The sequence below is a fragment of the Ramularia collo-cygni genome, assembly GCF_900074925.1.
Source record: "Ramularia collo-cygni strain URUG2 genome assembly, contig: RCC_scaffold16, whole genome shotgun sequence".
NCBI lineage: Eukaryota > Fungi > Ascomycota > Dothideomycetes > Mycosphaerellales > Mycosphaerellaceae > Ramularia > Ramularia collo-cygni.
This window is the reverse complement of record NW_019716270.1, coordinates 105,167-127,417: the sequence shown is the minus strand read 5'-3', so window position 1 is coordinate 127,417 and position 22,251 is coordinate 105,167. Positions and strand designations below refer to the sequence as shown.

Genomic DNA, 22,251 nt, shown 5'->3' with positions numbered 1-22,251 from the left:
GCTAGGTGATTTAGTAGTTCTTCTAGATGTAGCAGAGCTAAGTTCTCGGTAGTATATCCTAGTTTAGACGGATCCGCGTCCGTAAGTCGGTGTCTACCGTTATTAAAGCGTTCGTAGTATAGATTTATGTTAGTAGTATTAGGCCCTAAGGCGTTTTATAGATGCTCGGATGTCGGTAAAAGGAAGTTCGTTCGATGTAGAGAGTAGTAAATTCTTATGGTTTAGCGCTAAGCTCAGCGATAGTAGATAACTTAGCGGCCATTTTTTTTAGTAGTAAGTTGCTCTAGTCGGCGTTATTCTTCGTAAGGTCTAGTAAACTTATCTCGAGTTTTTAATGGCTTGTTGTTATTTAGTCTCTCTCCCCCCGTAAGGTGTTAAAAAGTTAGTAGTACTATCGGCGTCGTTGCTGTCGATGTCTTAGCGAGAACTCTACTAGGGGTAAGCTCCCCCTAAGCCTAGGGGGAAAAACTAAGCTGTTGCCGCTTTACTCGCCGTTACTAKGGCAATCCCTTTTTGTTTTCTTTACTCGGTTAACTAAGTTTCTTAAGCTAGTAGGGTGTAGGCACATAGGATAGTAGTATTAGGCCTAGGGCGGCTCGGAAAGTGTAGAACTCTTTATTAGGGAGCGGTTTAGTTAGTCTATCGGCGACCATCTTTTCGGTAGGGACCTAGTCGAGTTCGACTTCTCCGTCTTAGACCTTTTCTAGAATAAAGTGTATGTCGACATCGAAGTGTTTTAACCGTACGTAGAAGGTAGGGTTTTTTGTAAGTGCTATAGCGCCTTGGTTATCGTAGTAGATAATTGTGGCCTATAGTCCGCCTATGCCGTTAGCGCCCTCTCCTTCCGGTAAGAGCTAGTCGAACAGTAATCGTAACTAGAGTGCTTCTTTTGCTACCTATGTGTAACCTTAGTATTCGGATTCGACAGTTAATAGTAATACTCGTAGCTGTCGTTTTAACGACCAGCTAATAGCTCCGCTACCGGTGCTAAAGACGTATCTAGACGTTAATCGTCTAGTTTCTTCGTCTCCTACCTAGTCTACGTTAGTCTATCCGGAGGGGGCACGTAACTCCCCTTAGTAAACGAGTTTAAAATCGATTATAGTACGGAGGTATTACATAATCCTTTCGACGAGTTTCTAGTATGTGTTCGTTAGGTTAGCACTAAATCGACTAACGACAGAGACGGCATAGGCGATGTTAGGCCGTGTTCCTAATATCGCGTACATTAGTAACCCTACTACCGATTAATATCGTTTTCGTAGGTCGTCCGGGGCTATGTACCCTTCTAGTATAGGCTCGATCTTCCGTAACGAGTCCATTAGCGTTGTTGCTATCTTACTTTCCTAAAGGCCGYAGTCGCGTAGGAACTTCTTAATGTATGCTTGTTAACCGAGGAAGATCTTTCGCGCCTTACGGTCTCTTCGGACGGTTATACCTAGGTAGTAGGCGCATAGTCCGAGGTCTATTATATCAAACCTTAAGGACAGCTTATCTTTGACGTCCTTAATCTCCGATTTGGATGGTCTAACGATTAACAGGTCGTTAACGTAGACTATAATAAAGCATTTTTCTTTAAAGAATACGCTAATGTCTACGTTAAGTAGTCTAAATCCGAGTTCGTCTCTAAGGAAGCCAGTTAATGTGTTATACTAGGTGCGTAGCGATTGTTTAAGTCCGTAGAGTGCGCGATCTAGCTTATAGACGAGGTTATCGTCTTTAATAAAATCGTGGGGTTATTCCACGAAGACTTGTTCTTTAATCTTCCCGTAAAGGAAGGTAGTCTTAACGTCCATCTGTTCGATTTCTAGGTTAAGAGCTACGGCTATAGCGAAGATAGCTTTATAGCTTATTAGTTTAACTACGGCGGCAAAGGTTTCGGTATAGTTAGAACCGGCTACTTAGGCGAATCCCTTTACTACCTATCGAGCCTTATACTTAAGGATCTCGCCGTTAGGTCCGCGCTTTAATTTAAAAACCTATCGTCCTAGTAGGACTTTCTTTCCGAGTGTAGAGACTTCGGATTTTCTTTTRTACCTCTAGGTTTTGTTCTTTCGAAGGGATTTGACCTCGTCGCTTATAGCGTCTTTCTAGCATAACTACATCGTGTCGGATTAGGCCTCTCGTAACGTTCGCGGTTCGAAGGGTTCATCCTCGGTAGCCGYAAGTRTAAGAAAGTTRTACATTAGAGCAGCTTAGATTAGAGGATAGTAACCGAGTGTTTTAGTAAGAGGAGTCGTTATAGCGGCAAGTTRCYATTCCTCGCCTAGGAAGCGCGTGTTAGGTAGGCGGTTTCGATGTAGTCGTAAGAGTCCTTCTAGTATAGCTCCTCGTTACTAAGTTTAAGCGGGTTGTTAATTCCTAGGGTCTAGTAGTGTTRCCCCTTAATTGTTAGGTAGCGGTGTTRCCCCTTAATTTTTAGGTAGTAGCGTTGTTACCCCCCTTACCCCTTAATTAGGGTTGTCTATTAGACCTRGYRGCGGTGTTGCCCCCCTCGACCCTTRTCCGGAGTRAGTTRTAGGCTTATCGTTATCGTCGCTAAGTTCGATAACTCTCTTATCGATCGGACCCCCTTCTTCCCCTAAGTAAGGGGTAGATCTGTCGTAAGTCTTACGCCGCTTTAGTACTAGGGCTTCGTCGTCTTCGTTATCGGAGCTTTCGATACGCTTAAAACGCTTRCGTTTTTCGATAATAGCGACGTTAAACACCTACTTCGGTTCTTTCTAGCTAGGGGCGATTACGCGGTAGTATACGTTGCCCTTAAAGCTAAGAAGTTTCCCTTCCTAAGCTCGGTCTTAATATTTCTTTCTATCCTTGCCGGTTTTAAGGCTTAATACGGTAGAGCCGAGCTTACGAATRTAGGYAAYATCTAGTTTCTCGCCGGTRAACATTTCGTGTRGCGTTATCTTAAGCTTRTTAAGCTTTCGGGCCGGACATCTGTTACGTATATAGGCGGAGCCGTATCGGACAACTTCTAGCTACTATTTRAGGTCGAGGCYAGCGCTCCGTAAAGTCGGTTCTAACTTCTCGAGGATAGTCCGGTTAGCCCGTTCGGCGACGCCGTTAGCTTCACTTTRTTTAGTAGCCGTRTACTTAAGCTCGATCCCTCTACTAAGGYAGAATTCCCTAAAGAGGTTAGTAACGAACTCGTTTCCTTAGTTAACCCTTAGTCGGCGATAACGGGTTGTTTCTGTCTCGTGTCGTTATAGATACTAGCTAACGATGCCTAGGAYATCTCTAACGTCCTTATACGGGAAGYAGTTAACGTGTGTGCTAAAGTTATCGACGATCGTRAGCTAGTAGCGCATTCCGTACACTCCTACTCCCCTAGGTCCGTACTTAGAGTCTATATAGAGGTACTTAAGTTTACGGGTAGCGGGGTRGAGTTTCCCCTTATAGGGCTTCGTACACATCCGGCCTTAAAYATAGTCTTCGTAGATGTGTCGACCTTCTAGTTCGCCGGCATACATACCGGTAACYATCTTTTTAAGCTRTTTTAGGCCGCTTTCGCCTAGGTGGCCTATRCGGTCGTACTATAGTAATAACTAAGATAATCCGGAGGTTTCGTARGCTRCTATAATAAGCTCGTCCTTTAGTGTCGGGATTGCTATAGTATCGAGGGCGAGGAGTCCGTCTTCGAAGTRGGTTAGTAGGGTAACACTACCTTTCGTRAAGGTAATGTTCCCGGAGGAGTTTATTCTAAGGTCGTAGGTGCTTTTAAGCAGGTCGAAAGAAAGGAGGTTAAYACCGGCGTCTAGCGCGTATCTTAYATTRTTAATACGAACCTAGTGAAGTCTRCTATTTACTCGGGCGGGGATACGAATAGTCCCTATACCGATTAGCTTAAYAGCGCTATCGCCGATTCCTCGAGAGGTGTRACCGTAGAGTTCGTAGTACTCGATAAAGAAGTCCTTTCGTCCGATAAGGTGGCCGGTAGCGCTAGAGTCGACGACCTAGACGTCGTAGAGGTTTCGGCTATAGTTTAAGGTGTACGCTAGTTCGGTTRTAGGCGCATCGTTATAGAAGAGGAAGCGTTAGTAGAGGTTCTTATTACTACGTTGTTTCTTRTTATCGCTATAGAGCTCGGTGTCCTTAGTAGGGTRTTCCGAGTCGTTRGATTTRCGCTTTCTTAAGTTAAGTACTAATTGGCTAAGTGCGGATTTCTTCTAATATTCGGGTGCCTTATCGGGGTTAAGYATAAAACACTCTCCGTTATAAGGTCTTTTATAATAAGGGTAGAGTRGTRTGTCTTTCTTTAGCTTCTAACGGCTAGCGTCGCGCTTATCGCGTAAGTTGTTGTCTTTCCTAGGTTCGCGGGACTTAGATAATAAGCCGGCGTATAGGTTTRTGTCGCCGGTTAGGTTGTCCTAGTTCGAGAAATCCTCGGCTRCCGATATTACTATAGTAAGYRTAACGGCTTCTACCGTTATCCTTCCGTTTACTRTTRTTAGYAYAAGGACTCGCTCGAGATTAAATRTCGTAATAAAGGGCCGAAAGGAGTTAGGAAGTCTAGTTATAAATTTCTAGACGGCGTRGGGTTCTAGTATCGCGAGGCTTAAATCTATCTCTACAAACTTRTTCTATAGGCGGCGAACCTYRGATCCGAACTTGCTAACGCCGCCTCCTATGCTTTCTATAGTAAGTAAGTTCTAGTGTRCGGAGATCCTAGCGAACTCGCCGGTTCCGCCTTTCTTAAACTCCTTTTTAAGGGYAGCGAGTACATCGAGGGGATTRTTATRTTACTAGACGGTAGTCCTAGCATTATAGGAGYAGCGGTCTTCGATAAAGGCTATTGCTTTAGCTTGCTTCTCGTAGAACTCTCGTTAGTAGTTAATCYAAGCTTCTCCTTCGTAGGGGAGGATTATAGGTTRCGTCGGTACGGTGTACTTTAGGACCGCGTTRTATCTAGTAGAGATTAGAGAGTATCTTATCTTATCGTACTAGATAGTCYATCCTTCCTTRTCCTCGAGGACAGGTACGGAGATGCTTAGCGGCTTTAAGTCGGTCGAYATAGTCGTACGATTAGGAAGCTTTTTAGTAGTTCGGAGAGTAGTCGAATTAATCTTAGTTTATATATAGGTAGGTCGTAGCCGGCTACTAGTRGATTAGAGGCTRCTCGTAAGAAAYAGAGGTGTTGTTCGTCTCGGTTAGGATCGACTCGYATAYATAGTGCGGGTRGAGTTAGTAGTACGAGACCGTAGATRTCCTAAGTAAAGTTAGGAGTRCCTAGACGGTCTAAACGTACGGCTCTCGGGGACGGTAAGCGAAACTTRTTATAAGGAGTCGCCGGAGGATAGTAGTCGTCGTCCTTATGTTCTAAGGTAGCRGCGGTTAAGGTCTCCTAAGAGGCGTGTTTTAGTATAGGGAGTTRTCCTACTTTAACTACCGAGGATATCGTGTTCGTAATRTTTAGAAAGGCTACCGCGTTTAGGAGCCTTTCGGCTRTCGATAGCTRTATCCGTTTACGTAGGTTATATCGTCGGCGAGAGATAGGACTCGGAGGTCTAATATATGTCCGTAGAAGGGATAGAAGGTCGGAGGCGCGTTATRCGGCTAGTTCGTTCTAGAGTTGTCTAATAGCCTAGTTAAGACGAGCTTCTATCGCCTTATCTTTATTACTCTTCCCTCTTCTAGTAGGCATGTTAGCGTAGTATAATGTCGTAGCTAGATGTTGTTGTTGTTATGTTGTTAGCGTTGCTAGTTTTACGCTCCTAGCCTCTTCCGACGTTATACGAGTTAACCGAGGTAGCGGGGAAATTAGTTCCGACGACACCTTGTCGTTTTTCACTCTATCTTATAGTAGGGAGATTATACGGATGTATAGCCATCTCTTTTGCTTCGTGTTTCGACCGTAAGGAGGTATATAGCGTATTGCGGAAGCAGCTTAGTTAGTCGAGATGTAAAGAGGTAGTTAGTGTGATTTCCCTATAGTTGGGTTTTGCTGTAAGGCACGAACCCGGGCTCATAACCTATTAAAGTGATTAGTAATGAAGTGATTGATTTTTTAAGAACTGAAGAGCTAAGTGGCAGTTGCCAGTGGATATATACAAGGAGGATTAGTCAGTAGCTTGACCAGCCACCGTACTTTCAACATCAACAAGCCATTCATCTTCAGCATCGGCTAGAGATCTCAAATTCTCCATAGCTATGGCAAATAACAACCATTGCCAGCCCTTGAGTACGGAAGCTGTCGATTCCACGAAATCAGAGGCGGAGATGGCCCCGTTTTCCTGCCTCACATGTTGGATGTGAGAACCTGGTCCTTGAAATGAGCATGGTATTCCGTCCCTCGACCCTTCCCCGACAGCTCTGACCCAGACCGCTCACATCGAGTCATTGAACTCACCGTGATTTGTGTCTTCCTCCAGGATTCGGAAGCGTGAAGAAGAGAAGCGATCCAAGAAGGTTTCTCATCGCATGCGATGAGCGGACAGGATAGCAAGATATCTGTCCTCAAAATGGCTCTAGAATCCTGTCATGATCATCTCCCGCACAGCTCCGGCTCCAGGATTTGTGGTTCAGAGCATCCAAGTCGTCGCTTGGTTCCACCCGGAATGTGTTGCAGAATGATACGAGAATGATACGATGCTACAACACGGCTGGTGAAGCTCCGGAATGCAGGTAATGTACCAACCCATGCACCAGAGATTGTCTCAAGCTAGAACTTTGGATTGGTAGAGAAGCAGTGCTCCAAATTCTGCTCGTATTTCCAGTCATCGGGGAGCTGGTCCAGCTAGACGGAGCGGCAGAAGAGAAGCGTGGCGAGATGGTGGAAGGTATCCACAGGATCTTATGGTGTGGCGTGGCGATGAGCCGAGTATGTTCGTCCAAGACCTGTACTCTCAAAGGACAACTAAAGTCAAGGGCAGATTCAAGGCAAGTACAGATAATGTCCATGTCAATTCAGATAGACGATTCCTCGCACCTTCTATGAGAATGACTGATGCATTGCAATCGTTACGATCTCCACGATTTAGGTGGAAAGCAGACGGCTGGTTCGTTCCAAGGCCGGCGCCTTGAGTTCAAGCCTACAGGACGTTGTTATTTGACTCAGCGGAATAGCGATTCGCAAGTCAAGGTTGCTGCCATCCGAATGATTGCCGTGCGGTGCGATGAGGCCGAAATGCCTCTCAGCCTTTTGCAGCAATCACGACGATTGGAGCGTGACGTTTCGGTTCGCTTTTGGTAAGATTCCGGGCTGCTCGATGGACCGCTCGGCTTATGCCACTCCGCAAAGGATGCTCGAAAGAATCCAGGAGGATGCCAGATGTGCGAAGGATGTGAGAATGCTCATTGTCGCAAGGATGTGAGAAGGATGTGACATCACAGTTTGAATCTTTCACATCGCCTGCCAGACTTGGCATAGTTTCCCCATTGGTATCCACTCTCACTCTTACTTGCCCACTTCATTGGGTACGTTCGCGAATCCAACGCTCCTGCTTACCCCTTGACAAGCTCCTTCAGCACCAAATCTGAAGCTTGCGTGAACGTTGCCTGTTGGTGTGCGAGTATCGGAAAGGCAGAACGACCGGAAGGATTGCGTCCACTCCGTGCAAGCTTCGTAAGTCTCCCGGCCTGTGAGATCATCGAGCAATGTACATATGCCTTATTTACCATCCTGTTTCGAACACTAACTACTTGTGCGTCTTTCCATCAATTCACGGTCACCACTACAACAATGTTGACAAAGCTTGCAACACTCCTTGCTGGCGCTGTAGCTATCCTTGCAGCGCCAGCTACCTCGCATCCAGATCTATCTCATGATACATACATCACAGACCAAGGAATATCGCATACCGTCGTGACGGATCAATCCACCAACGCGAAGTTGGACTATGTTCACAACAGCGGTATCTGCGAGACGACCCCCGGTGTCAACCAGTATAGCGGGTATCTGGACGTTGGCGATGGAAATCAGATGTTCTTCTGGTATTTCGAAGCCCGTAACAATCCTTCAAAAGCACCACTGGCGACTTGGTTCAACGGAGGACCTGGCTGCTCATCCATGATCGGTCTCTTTCAAGAAAATGGTCCCTGCCAATTCTACAATGGGTCATCCAAGCCAAGTCTCAACAAATATTCGTTCAATACATATGCGAATATGCTTTACGTGGATCAACCTATTGGTATGTATTGACATCGTGACGGTGTATCTAATCAATGAATGTTACTGAATCATTCATCACTATCAGGCACTGGCTTCTCATACAATCCAAAGGGCTCGCCAAATATCACAGGTACTGCTGCTGCCGCTCCTTACGTTTGGACTTTCCTTCAAACGTTCTACAAGAACTTCCCCCAATACGAGTCTCGTGATTTTGGAATCTTCACGGAGTCATACGGCGGCCATTACGGACCGGAATTCGCTAGCTATATCGAAAGTCAGAATGCCAGGATTGCAAGTGGTAGCATCAAGGGAGATAACATTAATCTTGWCGCCCTGGGTATCAACAACGGATGGTATGACCCCATCATCCAGTATCAGGCCTACATCGATTACGCATACAACAACTCCTACAGGTAGATTTCATCTGTGCCTCTTTTGATCATTCTCATTCTGACAAACAAACAGGCAGCTCATCAACGCTACCCAGCGTGACACTATCAACGCCGACATGAAGAATCGCTGCAAACCTGCCTTGGAGAAATGTACTTCCCTAACAAGCACCTCTCAGACTAACGATTGTGTCAACTCAGAGAGCACTTGTGTGATWTACGTCGAGAACGAGATCCTGTATTCAGGCGACTATGACTACTATGACGTGAGAGAGCCCAGTAATGTAAGTTCATAGGCAGCCACAATTTCCAAGTCTTGAAGGTGTGCTAACTCATCTGCTGCCCACTTAGGACCCTTACCCGCCACAGCAATTCTCCACCTACCTTAACCAAACCTCCATCAGAAACAAAATCGGAGCAAAAGTCCCCTTCTCGTCATGCGGGGGCATAATCAACGATGTCAGCAGCAATTTCGAGACTTTTGGTGATGATAGCCGAAGTACACTGAGCACTTTGCTCGGAGACGTCAAATCAGGAATTCAAGTGTTGATGTGGGCAGGAGATGCAGACTTTCTCTGCAACTACATGGGTGTGTTTGCTGCTCTTCCGTTTATATGCGAGGTCGCAAACTAATAGTGGATAGGAAACTATAATGTTGCTCAGGCAGTTGGTCCGCCGGGATTCAAGGGGAAAGCTCTGTCGAATTACACCGTCAATGGGAAAGCCGCAGGTCTTTTCAAGACAAAGGGCAACTTCTCTTGGTTGCAGGTGTTTGGTGCTGGGCACGAGGTTCCGTATTATACCCCTGAAGTCGCTTTGCAGGTTTTCAGGCAGACTATGAGTAGGAAGGCGATTACTGGTACTTGAGGTTGGGCTTCAGTGGATAGCAGAGACAAATTGGATTCTTGAGGGGAGATCAAATTGCAGAATAAATCCACGATATGCGAGAGCTTCGAATGTCTGACAGCTGACCCTCAGTAGAATATTCACATCACATCTGTTTACTTGGAGAGTTTCCGCAAAATGTCGCGATCGCGATCGTATTGCTACGGTCATGAGATCCAACGATGTAGATAGTGATCTATGACACCAAGCGTGATCGATCACTCGATACTATCAGCAACCCATCCACTTACAAAAGCGCCAAAGTTGAACTGACTGACGAGATCAAATTCAAGATCATGGCAACCTACCACGATGTAGGTCAATCGTCAGGCTTCGAGCCCTACGACATGAATCCACAACAACCAGCAGTCACCAGCACAACTTCTCACACCAAAAATCACAAGACAATCCCACCAGAGCTCATCACTTTCTTCCGCATTTTTCAACACGATACCCTCATCGCGATGGAATCAGCACCACTTCAAAGCCCAGACTTGCCTCCAGGTCCCGAGAAGTCAGCCATGCAGGCAATGGAAACGAAAGTCCAATCTCTGATGCAAGAGACGTATGATGTTGCAACATACGCTCTTGACCATCCTGAAGCAGATCTTCAAGAAGTTGTGGAAAGGTTCGAGAAGGCTCGAGATGGATTGAGGAAGTATCAGAAATGTATGGAGGATGCGCAGCGAGATGCGCTGGAAGATGATGGGAGTGATGGGGAAGAAGAGGATCCGATTTCTCCTGAGGCTATGCGGAAATTACAGGGAGTTGTGAAGGATATGAGGAAGTCTCGCTTGCCAAGTTATGAGGATCCGGAGAAGCAGCTCAAGGTTGATAATCTTATGGAGGAGATGCTCTCTGCGACTGATACGTTGGACGAAGCTGCAACTTACGCTTTGGAAAACGGAGAAATTGATCGTGAAGGCGCGTTGAAGAAGCTGCGAGATGCTTATCGCAAACAGATCGAATTCCAGAGTATGTTCAACAGAGTCAGAGATGAAGTGGACCCCGATATGGTCAGTAACGCCGAACGAATGGCAGCAATTGATCAATACACGAGAGATCATGATGCCTTACTGGCACAAATCCACGAGAGCTTCGATACCATGCTGCAGGATTGCCCACCGAACGAAACTGGGACCGATGATCCGGAAACTTTACAGTTGAATTCTTCCAAAGACGATCTACGAGCCTTCGTTGCAGAGTACAAAGAAGACGCACTCTATGCCATGGAACACCAGGGTCCAGAAGGAGAAGAGTCTCGCGAGAAGCTAGCTGGGATGCCAGAGAATTTCCAACATCTTGTAGAYCGAATGCAGGATTATAGAAATTCTATGCCATCGGGGACTCTTCTTGGGTTTATTCGGTACCGGCTAAGCCATTTGAGTTGGGCGAAGACGAAAGATTGGGCTTGGGCGAGGAATAAGAGTTTGCTTTTCGTGGCACTCAGCTTGTTCGTGAGGGCGTACCGGGAGGGGTGTTGGACGGACTTGGCTAATGGCCTTACTGTGGTGATGAATTCTTGATTCATTTGTGAGAGAGTTGCTGTAACTTTGATTCGTGGTTGTTTTTGTTGATATATCATCTATTTTGAATGAAGGCTTGTGTCTCGTCCTCTTTTGTATATCACTCTACTAACATGTCTGGGGTTGTGGAAACCTTAACTCATTTCAGTTGCGAGTGGGAGTCTCTTCATTACTTGAGGAGCCAATCTGCTATTAAAGAGGGCTCTAGAAAATCCAAAACAGACAGCTCTGCGGGAAGCGAGGCTCAGATATCATGTAAGGATTGCCTCAAAAAGTGCCTTCTCGGTGAACAATCCTCATGTCGACCGCTCTGAGAATCGAAGTCTTTCCGTGGGCACTTATGGGTTTTTATCATCTTGTTCTCAGAGGCTGTCACAAGCCCTGGTGAGAGGACAGCCCAGTCAACACATGATTGTGTTGCTACTAGTCACTTCAAGCAGGGTATTGCATGATCACAGCAGTGAGAACGCTCATGGTAAGCATTCCCACCACCTGACTTACCGAATGATCACAACAGCCACGTCGATACTTTTGTTCTGAGATCTCCTACAAGTAACACCACTTCCATTCCCAAACCATCCATCAGCTCTGAAAACTTCTGGTCACATATCATCAGCACCACCACTGTCCAATCACAAATCACCGACTCAATCAACAGCAACCACAAGGTCCTCCTTGCCACCCGACCAACATCACCTCCCCAGACCAACCATGTCTTCCACAGACTCCCAACAGAATCCCGCTCCTCAAGTCCCCCCGAGAGCCGACACACGCAGCCATCGCTCCAACGCTCCATCTCCATCGTCAGAATCACCAACAACCATCCGTGACTTTCTTACAGGGCCCGAAATCCACATCAACGACTCTCCGGCACCGATCCCAACAGTCGAAGATGACGAGCCTCCATCTGAGTTCTACGATAATCCCCGTGTCCAAGACCGCGTGATTCGGAACAGAGCACGTCTTAATCTGATCAACGGCGGCGGACCAGCAGCTGGAATCGTAACGCCAGTCGGTTCTGCTGCGGCTTCTCACCCTCTTCCTGTCAATCGCAATCTATGGGCACCACCAGTAGTTCGATCTCCCAATGAACACCCACATCTGTGGACCCCGCCAACTGCCAATGTCGGAGAGACCTCAAACAGTGAACCGCATACCGCACCACTACGCTACTCCGAATTCCACTTCCGGCCCAGTAGATTAAGCAGATCAGAATCACTTCCTACATACCCCACTGAGAACGCTGGCGCATCCTCAAGTGCTCGRGCCGTACCGATCACACAACAGGATCGCGATATGTCTGAGCGCCTGCGCCGTGGCTTGGAACAATATCCATTCCGTGCTCGTCGACCCCACACCTTTTCACAAAGAGACTCCAGTGATGAATTAGGGTTTCATCCCTCTGCTGGCCCATACGCAACACACCCCCGAGATCGTTTCACATACCGTCAGTCTCAAGGTCGTCGTCGTCAACATCGCGGCTCACGCCCACTGCCAACACATTCGGAAGGTCAAAAGGCTGGCAATGACTGGGACTCGTCATCGGTAGTCGGTGGGGCCGAGCATCTTGGTGATAGCGAGCACATGCAAGGTTTTGAAATGGGCTTCGAGAAGGGAAAAGAAGTTGGCATGAGACGCGGCAGTTTGTCGTACAAGGTCAAATGTTACTTTGAGTTGTCTAATATGCGGATGGTGATTATGGGCTTGGCGTTTGTGGCGTATGGGTTGCAGTGTGGGAAGTGGGCGGATGCGATGCTTTATATTTTGCTTGGGTGGAATACCTTGGCCACTGCTTGAGGGAGCTTATGGGGTCTTGGATGCGATTGGGATGTTCTTCTTGATAGAGCGTGGAGATTTCTTGGACGCGCGATGGTTAGCGTATATGTAGATCTTACACTCTTTTATCAAATGATGGCGAAATGTGCAGTACTTTGATGGAAAATTGCTCAATTCTGCGTCGTCATTCGATGATTCTGGAAAGAGAAGTGTAGTGCAACACGAAGAAGCTATACAGCTAGTGCGTTTCTCCCGGTCACTCCCAATTTTCACGCGCTTCAATTCGCTTCTCCCCTGGGATTTGATGATTGCTGACGTAGATCTATCATTTGAGCATTCCTATAGGTACTCGGTGGTGATGCACGCGGTTCAGAGGACAGTCTCTCGTTATTCGCAGTATCCTCTGATTGTGGTCGGATGGCTCAGAAGTGATGTTGACGTCAAGCCTCTGATCATGAGCGAGAATGATCCATTATCGATTCTCATGAATTGATAGTGTATATCGTAATATGGGGATGAGATGGAGTGGATGAGGGAAGACAGAGGTGGAGTCGATGTTTTCCCCATACAATTTAAGCTTTTATAGAACCCTGCATCATCATCATCCCTCGCCCTCCCACTCGCAATCTCTCTTCCAAGACCCACGCCGACTCTACAACAACTCTCCGGCAACACGTGCCCAACATGACAGACTCTCCCGAAAAGGCAGACACGCCCCAGAAAGACCTCGCGCAGCTAGAAAAAGAGCAAGAAAAAGAAGACGCCGCCTTCCTCGCCAACCTCACCCGCGACTCCAAAGAATTCGACAAGGACAGCGAAATCGAGCGCATCCGCGCCGCTTTCCGCGTAAATGCCTACGACGTCCTCGACTTGYAACCCGGAGTTCCCGATGAAGATATCCGCAAGACATATCGCAAGAAATCCCTCCTGATCCATCCCGACAAAACCAGTAATCCTCACGCGCAAGATGCATTCGACCGCTTGGCCAAAGCCTATCAAATGCTGCAGGATGAGAAACAGCGGGCAGTACTGGATGAAGCGATTGCGGATGCTCGAATGCTGGTCATGAGAGATTTGGGATTGGGCAAGGAGGATGAGCGGGTCAAGGATCCGGATACGGTGTTTATGGGAAAATGGAAGGAGAAGACCAAGTGGGTGTTGGCGGATATGGAGGCGCGAAGGCAAAGGCAGATGAAGGCGCAGATGCAGGATGAGGGTAGAAAGCAGAAGCAGGAGGATGCGGAGTTGGCGGAGAGGAAGCGGAAGAGGGAACATGAGCAGGATTGGGAGAAGACGAGGGATCAGAGGATTGGGAGCTGGAGGGAGTTTTCCAAGAAGACGGAGGATAAGAAAGAGGGCAAGGGGAAGAAGAAGAAGATGAAGACGTTGGGTTGAAGTGGGATGTGTGTGGTTTGATGGATCTTGATTTTAGCGAGGCGTTGGGGAGTCGGCTGTGGAGTGATTTTCTCGTCCAAACGAGAGCACGAGGTCGATGTATGGAATGAGAGGTGTGTATTATGGCATCTTCAGGTCAGCACCATCTCATCCAATCCGGCAAGTCCGCCATGTAACACAGGTACAGGTGCAGGGAGAGATAAAGAGGCAGGTCAGGGCTGCATATGTCGACATACACCCTGCCCTGCTTTTTTAGAGGACCGCGAGGAGAGACAGCCATCTTYAAAGTCATGAAGCAAAAAACCTTCACCTGTCATCACAGACGGTTCTGTGCTGGGAGAGCCACAAAACCATGCTGCCTGCGGCACTCCTACAGCTGTGGCAGGGCAGAATAGACTGCAGCGAGACTTCCAAGGTGACTAGAAGGTGACGGAGAGCAGAGCTTTGCGTGTGCATACCTAGCGAAGCACGGGAGAATTTGCTCGTATCTAGCTAGTCTCGACCTTGGCTCCCAGCGAGTTCGTTGCTGCGCAATGCCGTTCCAAATCCTGCGTCGGCACTGACATGTTGTGCAGAACTGATGATCCAACATTCAAGCTCCTCCCACAGCCACCGTCCAAATCCGAGATCTAGGCCTACTTCTCACGCACATGTCTCGGACGGCGTTTGGATGCAGCCAGACCTTGAAGAAGTGGAGCTATACTGCTCTGCTCTGCTTCGTCTCCGCATACTTCTGGCGAAGATCAGCCGCTAGATTGGGAATTGCCGCATCGCGTGCCGATCGTCAACACATCAAATTGCCGGCCGCGACAGACGCTCTGCGGTGTTATGGAACGACATGTTSAATCCAGTTCAGCCATCACGTCGTTCCGCTGCGAGGCAGTTGGTTGCCTTGTCAGCGATCCTCACCTCATCGACCTGCCAAGAACAGTTTGAAGCCGGCTCGGCTATTAAACACGGCAGGAACGGTATTTTCCCAATCAGGCAATAAACAGTCGACCCTGCGTCCTGCGCTACCAATAGTGCGAGTCCACAGGGCCTTCGACCCGGGCTGGGAGCGGGGAAACGTGTACTTCTCCAGATGTCAAGTTTGTCAATCCTCCCAGAGTCGGTTTCAACGGCATTCTGCTCCGTCCAAGCCTTATATTATTATTGCATCACGTCATGCCTGAGACCTCTTCCAGGTCGCCAGGTGGCGTTGTTTGGGTAGGTATCTCGAGATATGGCGCTTACAAGTTCAACACGATGAGATGTGATTTCGTGAGATCCGGTATCCTACTCCCCATTCTCGATGTCGACCAGGGTGCGGATGAATTACAGCAAACATGCGTGGATACGACTKAGCCATCCCCAGATATTGCCACACCCTCTGGTCTGCGCAGTGACGAAACTACATCTACCAACAGGTCGGAACAWTCGACTCTCGAGCTAGTGCTGCACGCCAGGACTGCCTAGTTCGCCATCGGCCAGAAATTTTAGAAGCAAATATATAGTGAGCACTAATTGAAGATCGACGTAGGGAGAGGTGAGGGGTCTACATTTAAGTGCAGACTTCCCCATCACCGATCGCCTACAGCACGCACCCAACCAACCTACCCCCGATGTTTGCTCTCACCCTCTCTCTCGCCGGATTGGCCTCTGGTCAACTCCTTGGCSGCCTGGTACCCAGCGGCAAAGCCCCCATCGTCAAAACTTCATACGCCAGCTTCGAGGGCAAGAATGACCTCGTCACCAGCACAAGCAACTACCTAGGAATTCCCTATGCTCACGCTCCTCGATTCGATCACGCTCGATTGTTCAACGATAAACTCGAGGGCGTACAGCAAGCGACGGAGTATGGTGATGTCTGTCCGCAACATCTTCTCGCTCCATCGATTGTCGCTCCGGATATTGGACCTGCTGGCGAGGCTCTCTCTTTCGTCGAGGCTCTTCCACTCGCACAGGATGCTTACCAACAGTCTGAGGACTGTCTGTCGATCAATGTTCAACGACCACAGGATCAGAATTTGACGGATCTTCCTGTTTTGCTTTGGATTCATGGAGGTGGATTCGAGGTTGGTGCAAGTGCTGCGTTGGGTGTTGATGGGACGGTATGTTGAGGTCCGAGATCGATTGAAGGTTACACTCACTGACATGGACTGCAGACCGCTCTCCCAGGTGTCTTCTACCAAGGTGCAAACATCGTCAAGAGATCCGTCGAGGACGGCAAGCCCATTTTATTCACGTCGATCAACTACCGTCTCCACCACTTCGGATTCACCGCATCTAGGGAGTTTGAGCGTGCCGGTCTGTTGAACCTCGGTCTTGAAGATCAGCGTGTTGCTATGCGATGGATTCAAAAGAACATTAGAGCTTTCGGAGGTGATCCCAGCAAAGTCACCATCATGGGAGAGAGTGCAGGTTCCTGGTCTGTAACGGGCCACCTCGTCGCCAACAACGGCAACAACGAAGGCCTCTTCCGCGCCGCTGTTGGTATCTCAGGAGGACCCCTCGCCGTCGACGGCCCCGAACGCCAACAAGGAATCTTCGACGACATGGTCCAATACGTCGGCTGCAGCGGTGCATCCGACAAAATCGCCTGCTTACGCCAGGCTCCATATGCCAAAATCTTCGAGCACGCCAATACCATCAACAACTTCTTCGGCTTCCGCAGTCTCGCCTCAGCCTGGACTCTCCGTCCCGACGGCAAGTTCCTCACCGAAAGCCCCGACAAACTCGTCGCCGCAGGCAAAATCGCCAACGTCCCAATCCTCTACGGAGACATGGAGAATGAAGGAACCCTCTTCTCTCTCATCAACCCCATCAACCTCACCACCACGGAACTAGTCAAGGATTACTTCAAAACCTACTGGTGGCCCAAAGTCAGCGAGCAACAACTCGATCGCTTGATGGAACTCTACCCAACTGAAATCGACAATTTCCCCGCCTCGCCTTTCCCACAATATGAGCGTCTCTCAGCTTTGATAGGAGATTACAGTTTCGAAGCCCAGCGCCGCTCTCTCCTCGCCAAAGTCCGCGCTCCGAAATGGAACTACCACACGAAATTCACCGTACCTCTCTCCTCTGTCGGAGACTCCCTCGTTGGGAAACTTCTGGCAAGACTCGGTGCTACGAATATCCCTTACTTGGGATCTTTCCATGCTTCGGATGTGTTTTTCTATTTCTTTGGGACGATTCCCGATACTGTTAGTAATAATAGTCGGCATCTTATGGGTAGTTTGGTGCATTTTGTACATGATTTGAATCCTAATCATGAGGAGATTAGACATTGGCCGCAGTGGGATAGTGAGAGGTTGAGGACGATGCATTTCCAGGAGGAGGGGTTGGAGATTATTACGGATGATTATCGGAAGGAGGGGATGGATTATATTAATCAGATMAAGGATGATATTCGAATTTAGGTGGGGGGGGGTGATGTGAGGGAGTGGAGGGAGAAATGAACATGTAATGAGTTATGTCTGGGGTGCTGTTAATGGAATATGATCTTTTGCATTGAGATCCCACATCTTCAATATCATTCTGTCAATGTCTAATGTAGCGCCGTACCCTGTGTGAGGTAACTTCCAGAGTATCCATAAACAATATGCTCCTATTCGCCTACCTTCTCCTCCGCGATTAGCATCCGGCTTCCAAATCTCCTTACAATACGCCTCACATCCATATTCCTCGATAAAAAGCACAGTTTCACGCCCCTAACTACCAATACTTGCTCTTCTTCTAATGGAAGCGTGATGAGCACTCAAGGATACCCTTCTAGGGAAACGCCGATGCGAGTTTCTTCTTGTGTGTGCCTACGGGGTTTAGATCGACGAGTTTCTTCGTGGAGTCAATGTWGCTTCAACTTTCTAAACTTGGAAATTCTGGTTTCGTGCTTTGCTTGCTTGATCTAGATGATATAACTTTGAGATGTGAGAGGGTTGAGTACTGGGGAGGGAGGCGGTGTGGAGGGGAAAGATATAACTGACTAGTCGTGAATATCGTAACACAAGAGAAGACATCCGGGTCATAGAAGCTAAGATTCGGGAGAAATATGTGAAGCGAGATGTGAGATATGAGTTGATCTCCTTCTTTCTCTATTCCACCGCCCGTATTCCCCTTTTCCCTCTCCTTCTCCACTAAAGCTCGCTTGGTTCTCTATCTGGATAATGCAGATGGCTTTACGCGAAGCATTCTCCTTGTTGAGGTTGCTGCTGATGTACCTTGTAAGAAGTAATGGAGGATACCTCTCGTGTTTGCTGGCAAGCCAACGAGATAATTCTCGACCTCGCAGGACATGCTAGTAGCTCGAGAGCAATGAACAGTCCCTTTGGTTACTTCAACATCCGATGCTGCGCTTTTGATCCATCTTTGATATTCAGGGAGTGCTCCAAATTAGGGAGAAGAGCTCTCAATGTCTGGAGATGAGGCAAGAGATGGGGAGCAATAAGTCGGCGACTTTRCTTACTTTGCCATCGAGAAGCGCGTGACTGACTTGCTATACCGTAGAGGATGGTACTAGGCCCTTGGAATGTAGTATTTTATTTCATCAGGAGCAAGAAGTAGTCAGGTGGGTTGGGTCGTCAGGAGCGTGAGGTAAAGGTCGCTCATCGATACCTCAAGATGCACCAGATGAATTCTCGATGCTCTCTCTCCGTCGATGATACGATAAGCAACAGAGAGTGGTGGAGGTATAGAACTGACGTTTGTTGATTGCTTTGCCTGCCATGACCTACCATACATATCATCCCCCTGGAATCCCTTGGGCGTGTTTGAATGGGAGAGGTCAGCAAGACATTCGTCATGACCATGCTTCCTCACCCATACTTCCCTACTCATCGCAGCCGTAACCTTCTAGATCTGCGACGAAGGAATGAGACGCCCACCAGACGAGACGAGACGAAGACCATTGCCGTGGGTGGATGAGGACGGCAAGAGGAAAAGAGGAAGTCGTCGAATGTCTCCGGGTGGGGTCCATGCTAGCGCCAAACTCAAACCTCGGTCTAATCCCCATCAGTCCTAGCGTATTGCTGCATTTCCAAAAAGATGTCACCCAAACTTTTGCATGTGAAGCCCAACTTTTCCGCGCCTTCGCATCTTCCCAAATCCCCGCGCAACATTGCTGCAACCCCACGATGCCGACCCAACTCACAGGGCGCACGAAGCCCACGAAACTCAAAAAGGCGATCCGCGGTGGTCAAAAACGCAAACGCGACGACGTCGATGTGGAAAGTCTGGAATCGGCGGTCCGCGAGCTCGACCTTTCAACGCAATACACCAACTTCACCGATCTGCCCCTCTCAGAACCCACCAAGGCAGGATTGAAAGCATCGGCCTTTGCCACCCTGACCGACATCCAAGCCAAAGCGATTCCGCTGGCGTTGAAAGGAAAAGACATTTTGGGCGCGGCGAAGACGGGAAGTGGGAAGACTCTGGCGTTTTTGATCCCCGTCTTGGAGAATTTATACCGCACACAATGTGTCGGGGGAGATGCGGGACTGGGGGCGTTGATTATTGCTCCGACGAGGGAATTGGCCATTCAGATTTTCGAAGTGTTGCGGAAATTGGGGAAGAAGGGACATTTGTTCGCGGCGGGTCTGGTGACGGGAGGTCCTAATCTCAAGGCCGAACAAGAGGCGTTGAGTCGGATGAATATCGTCGTCGGTACTCCCGGAAGGTTGTTGCAGCATTTGTCCCAAACTGCGGCGTTTAATGTGGATAATCTGCAGATGTTGGTCTTGGATGAGGCCGATCGCATTCTGGACATGGGATTTCAACGCGATGTGGATGCTATTTTGGATTATCTGCCCAAAACCCGCCAGACGATGCTCTTCAGTGCCACTCAGACGAAGAAAGTGGGCGATTTGGCGAGATTATCCCTCCATGAACCCGAATACGTCTCCGTGCATGAAGCAGCCGCATCGTCGACTCCCAAGTCTCTGCAGCAAAACTACGTCATCACTCCCTTGCAAGACAAACTCGACACCCTTTGGTCCTTCATCCAATCCGCCAAGAAATCCAAACTCCTCATCTTCCTCTCCTCCGGAAAACAGGTCCGTTTCGTCTACGAATCCTTCCGACACATGCAGCCCGGAATTCCCCTCCTCCATCTGCACGGCCGACAAAAACAAACCGCCCGTCTGGAAATCACACAGAAATTCTCCACTTCCAAAAACAGCTGTCTCTTCGCCACCGACGTCGTGGCTCGCGGGTTGGATTTCCCCGCCGTGGATTGGGTCGTGCAGGTCGATTGTCCCGAAGACCCAGAAACATATATCCACCGGGTGGGTCGTACGGCACGTTACGAACGAGACGGTCGCGCCGTCCTCTTCCTCGACCCGAGTGAAGAGGAAGGAATGCTCCAAGCGCTGGAAAGGAAGAAAGTTCCGATTGAGAAGATCAATGTCAAAGCGAAGAAACAGACGAGTATCAAGCCGCAATTGCAGAGCATGTGTTTTAAGGATCCGGCGTTGAAGTATTTGGGTCAGAAATGTTTTGCCAGTTATGTGCGCAGTCTGCATATTCAAAAGGATAAGACTATCTTTCGCATTGAAAAATATCCCTTGGAAGAGTTTGCGGCGAGTCTGGGACTTCCCGGTGCGCCGAGGATTAAATTCTTGAAAGCGGATCAGGATGCTGTCAAAGCGAAGAAGAACGCTAGTCGACAGGCCATGCTTTCGGATTCGGAGGATGAGGGAGAGGAGGAGGAGGAGGGAGAGAAGAGTAAGAAGAAGGAAGTCAGGACGAAATACGACCGCATGTTTGAACGACAGAATCAGGATATCCTCGCGGATCATTACTCCAAGATGATAGCCGCAGATGACGAACAAGACGTGGATCGGAATAAATTCGACGGAGAACAATCCGCCGACGACGATCTCTTCGATGTGAAACGTCGCATCCCAGCGGGCGGGGACTCAGATTCCGACAATGAACTCCCTGCCGCCAGGACCATGGACGGAGAAATCGCCAAAGCAGTCACCATTGACGGCGCCAAGAACCCTCTAGTATTGGACTCCAAACGCAGGGAAAAATTACTGAAGAGTAAGAAGAAGTTGTTGAAATTCAAGGACAAGGGACATAAACTCGTCTTTGACGACGAAGGGAACGCGAGAGAAATCTACGAATTGGAAGATCTCGCCGACTTTGAAGCTCGAGGGGATGCGCAGGCTCAGCGGGCTAAATTTGTGGCTGAGGAGGAGGAGAGGGTTCGGGAGGCGGATGTGGAGGATAAAGCTGCTGCCAAGGAGAAGCGGAGGGCGAAGAAGGAGAAGAGGAAGGCGAGGGAGAGGGAGGAAATTGGTATGGATGAAGAGAGTGATGGTGATGATGGGGTTACGTTCCATGGAGGTGGGGAGGATGCTTTGGCGAATTTCTTGGCTGATGCGAGGGAGGGGAGTGAGGGGAGTGAGGAGAGTGGGGAGGAGGAGGATCAACAGCCCAAGGCGAAGAGGGCGAAGAAGTGGTTTGAGGAGAAGGGGAAGAGGAAGGATTTGGGTGGTGGTGAGGAGAGGGAGATTGAGACTTTGGGGGATTTGGAGGCTGAGGCTGCGAGGTTATTGGGTTGATGTGATTTTTGATGGAGAGTAAGCTGGATGATTGGCTGGCTGCTGTGTTAGTGCTAGGTGTGTAGTAAGTACTATTACCAACCTAGTCTGTTAATTTTCAAGATTGCATATGTTGACCGAGTTTGCAATTCTCAGCTTACATTACTATTTGAKAATTTGTAGAGACTTGCATGAATTGGATGTATAAGTGATTATTTAGAGTGAAGAGCTACTCAAGTACAGCCACCTCATCTTACCACTACGCCGGTGGTAGGTGCTTCTTCCTAGTCTACTCTGTTCGGCTCGTTCTTCACTTCCTCTCTACTGTCTCGAGCGAGCCTGGTGTGGAGATTTCAAAAAGCTAGAGAAGGTAGCTTGGTGTTGTGCCACGAGAGGGTTCTGTTCTGTGCTGTGCTGTCTTGCCGGCGATTCTTGAGACTTGGAGGGAGCAAAGTATGGCGCTTTACTGGAAGCTACATGGAGTTGGGCTTTTCCTTTTGAATGTATTTTTGGGCGGGTTGATGCAGCAAGAAATTGAAAAATCTGGTCATCTACGAAGCTACAAGGAAGACTTATGATAAGGTTAGGGCAGCGAGGCTGTGGGCTTGAGAAGCGAATAGCTTCGGCTGAGTATTATAGGTATGAGAATG

At 48.5% G+C, this 22,251-nt stretch overlaps 5 protein-coding genes; all 5 read left to right on the top strand.

The window, feature by feature from the left end:
* Positions 1-7,678: 7,678 nt before the first annotated feature.
* RCC_08942 (related to carboxypeptidase) lies at positions 7,679-9,363 on the top strand (the record flags this gene model as incomplete). XM_023774187.1 has 5 exons in its annotated part: positions 7,679-8,126; positions 8,193-8,520; positions 8,573-8,780; positions 8,848-9,085; positions 9,140-9,363. The coding sequence occupies 5 exons, from the start codon at positions 7,679-7,681 to the stop codon at positions 9,361-9,363; spliced, it is 1,446 nt and encodes a 481-aa protein (XP_023629955.1).
* Positions 9,364-11,618: 2,255 nt separating this feature from the next.
* Positions 11,619-12,704, top strand: RCC_08941 (uncharacterized protein; the record flags this gene model as incomplete). The annotated part of the gene is made up of 1 exon (XM_023774186.1): positions 11,619-12,704. One exon carries the CDS (start codon positions 11,619-11,621, stop codon positions 12,702-12,704), a length of 1,086 nt encoding a protein of 361 aa, XP_023629954.1.
* Positions 12,705-13,367: 663 nt separating this feature from the next.
* Positions 13,368-14,078, top strand: RCC_08940 (related to molecular chaperone (DnaJ superfamily); the record flags this gene model as incomplete). The annotated part of the gene is made up of 1 exon (XM_023774185.1): positions 13,368-14,078. The coding sequence occupies one exon, from the start codon at positions 13,368-13,370 to the stop codon at positions 14,076-14,078; it is 711 nt and encodes a 236-aa protein (XP_023629953.1).
* Positions 14,079-15,679: 1,601 nt separating this feature from the next.
* Positions 15,680-17,479, top strand: RCC_08939 (uncharacterized protein; the record flags this gene model as incomplete). XM_023774184.1 has 2 exons in its annotated part: positions 15,680-16,168; positions 16,223-17,479. 2 exons carry the CDS (start codon positions 15,680-15,682, stop codon positions 17,477-17,479), a joined length of 1,746 nt encoding a protein of 581 aa, XP_023629952.1.
* Positions 17,480-19,189: 1,710 nt separating this feature from the next.
* RCC_08938 (probable ATP-dependent RNA helicase DBP4) lies at positions 19,190-21,622 on the top strand (the record flags this gene model as incomplete). Its single annotated transcript, XM_023774183.1, has 1 exon — positions 19,190-21,622. The coding sequence occupies one exon, from the start codon at positions 19,190-19,192 to the stop codon at positions 21,620-21,622; it is 2,433 nt and encodes an 810-aa protein (XP_023629951.1).
* Positions 21,623-22,251: the final 629 nt, after the last annotated feature.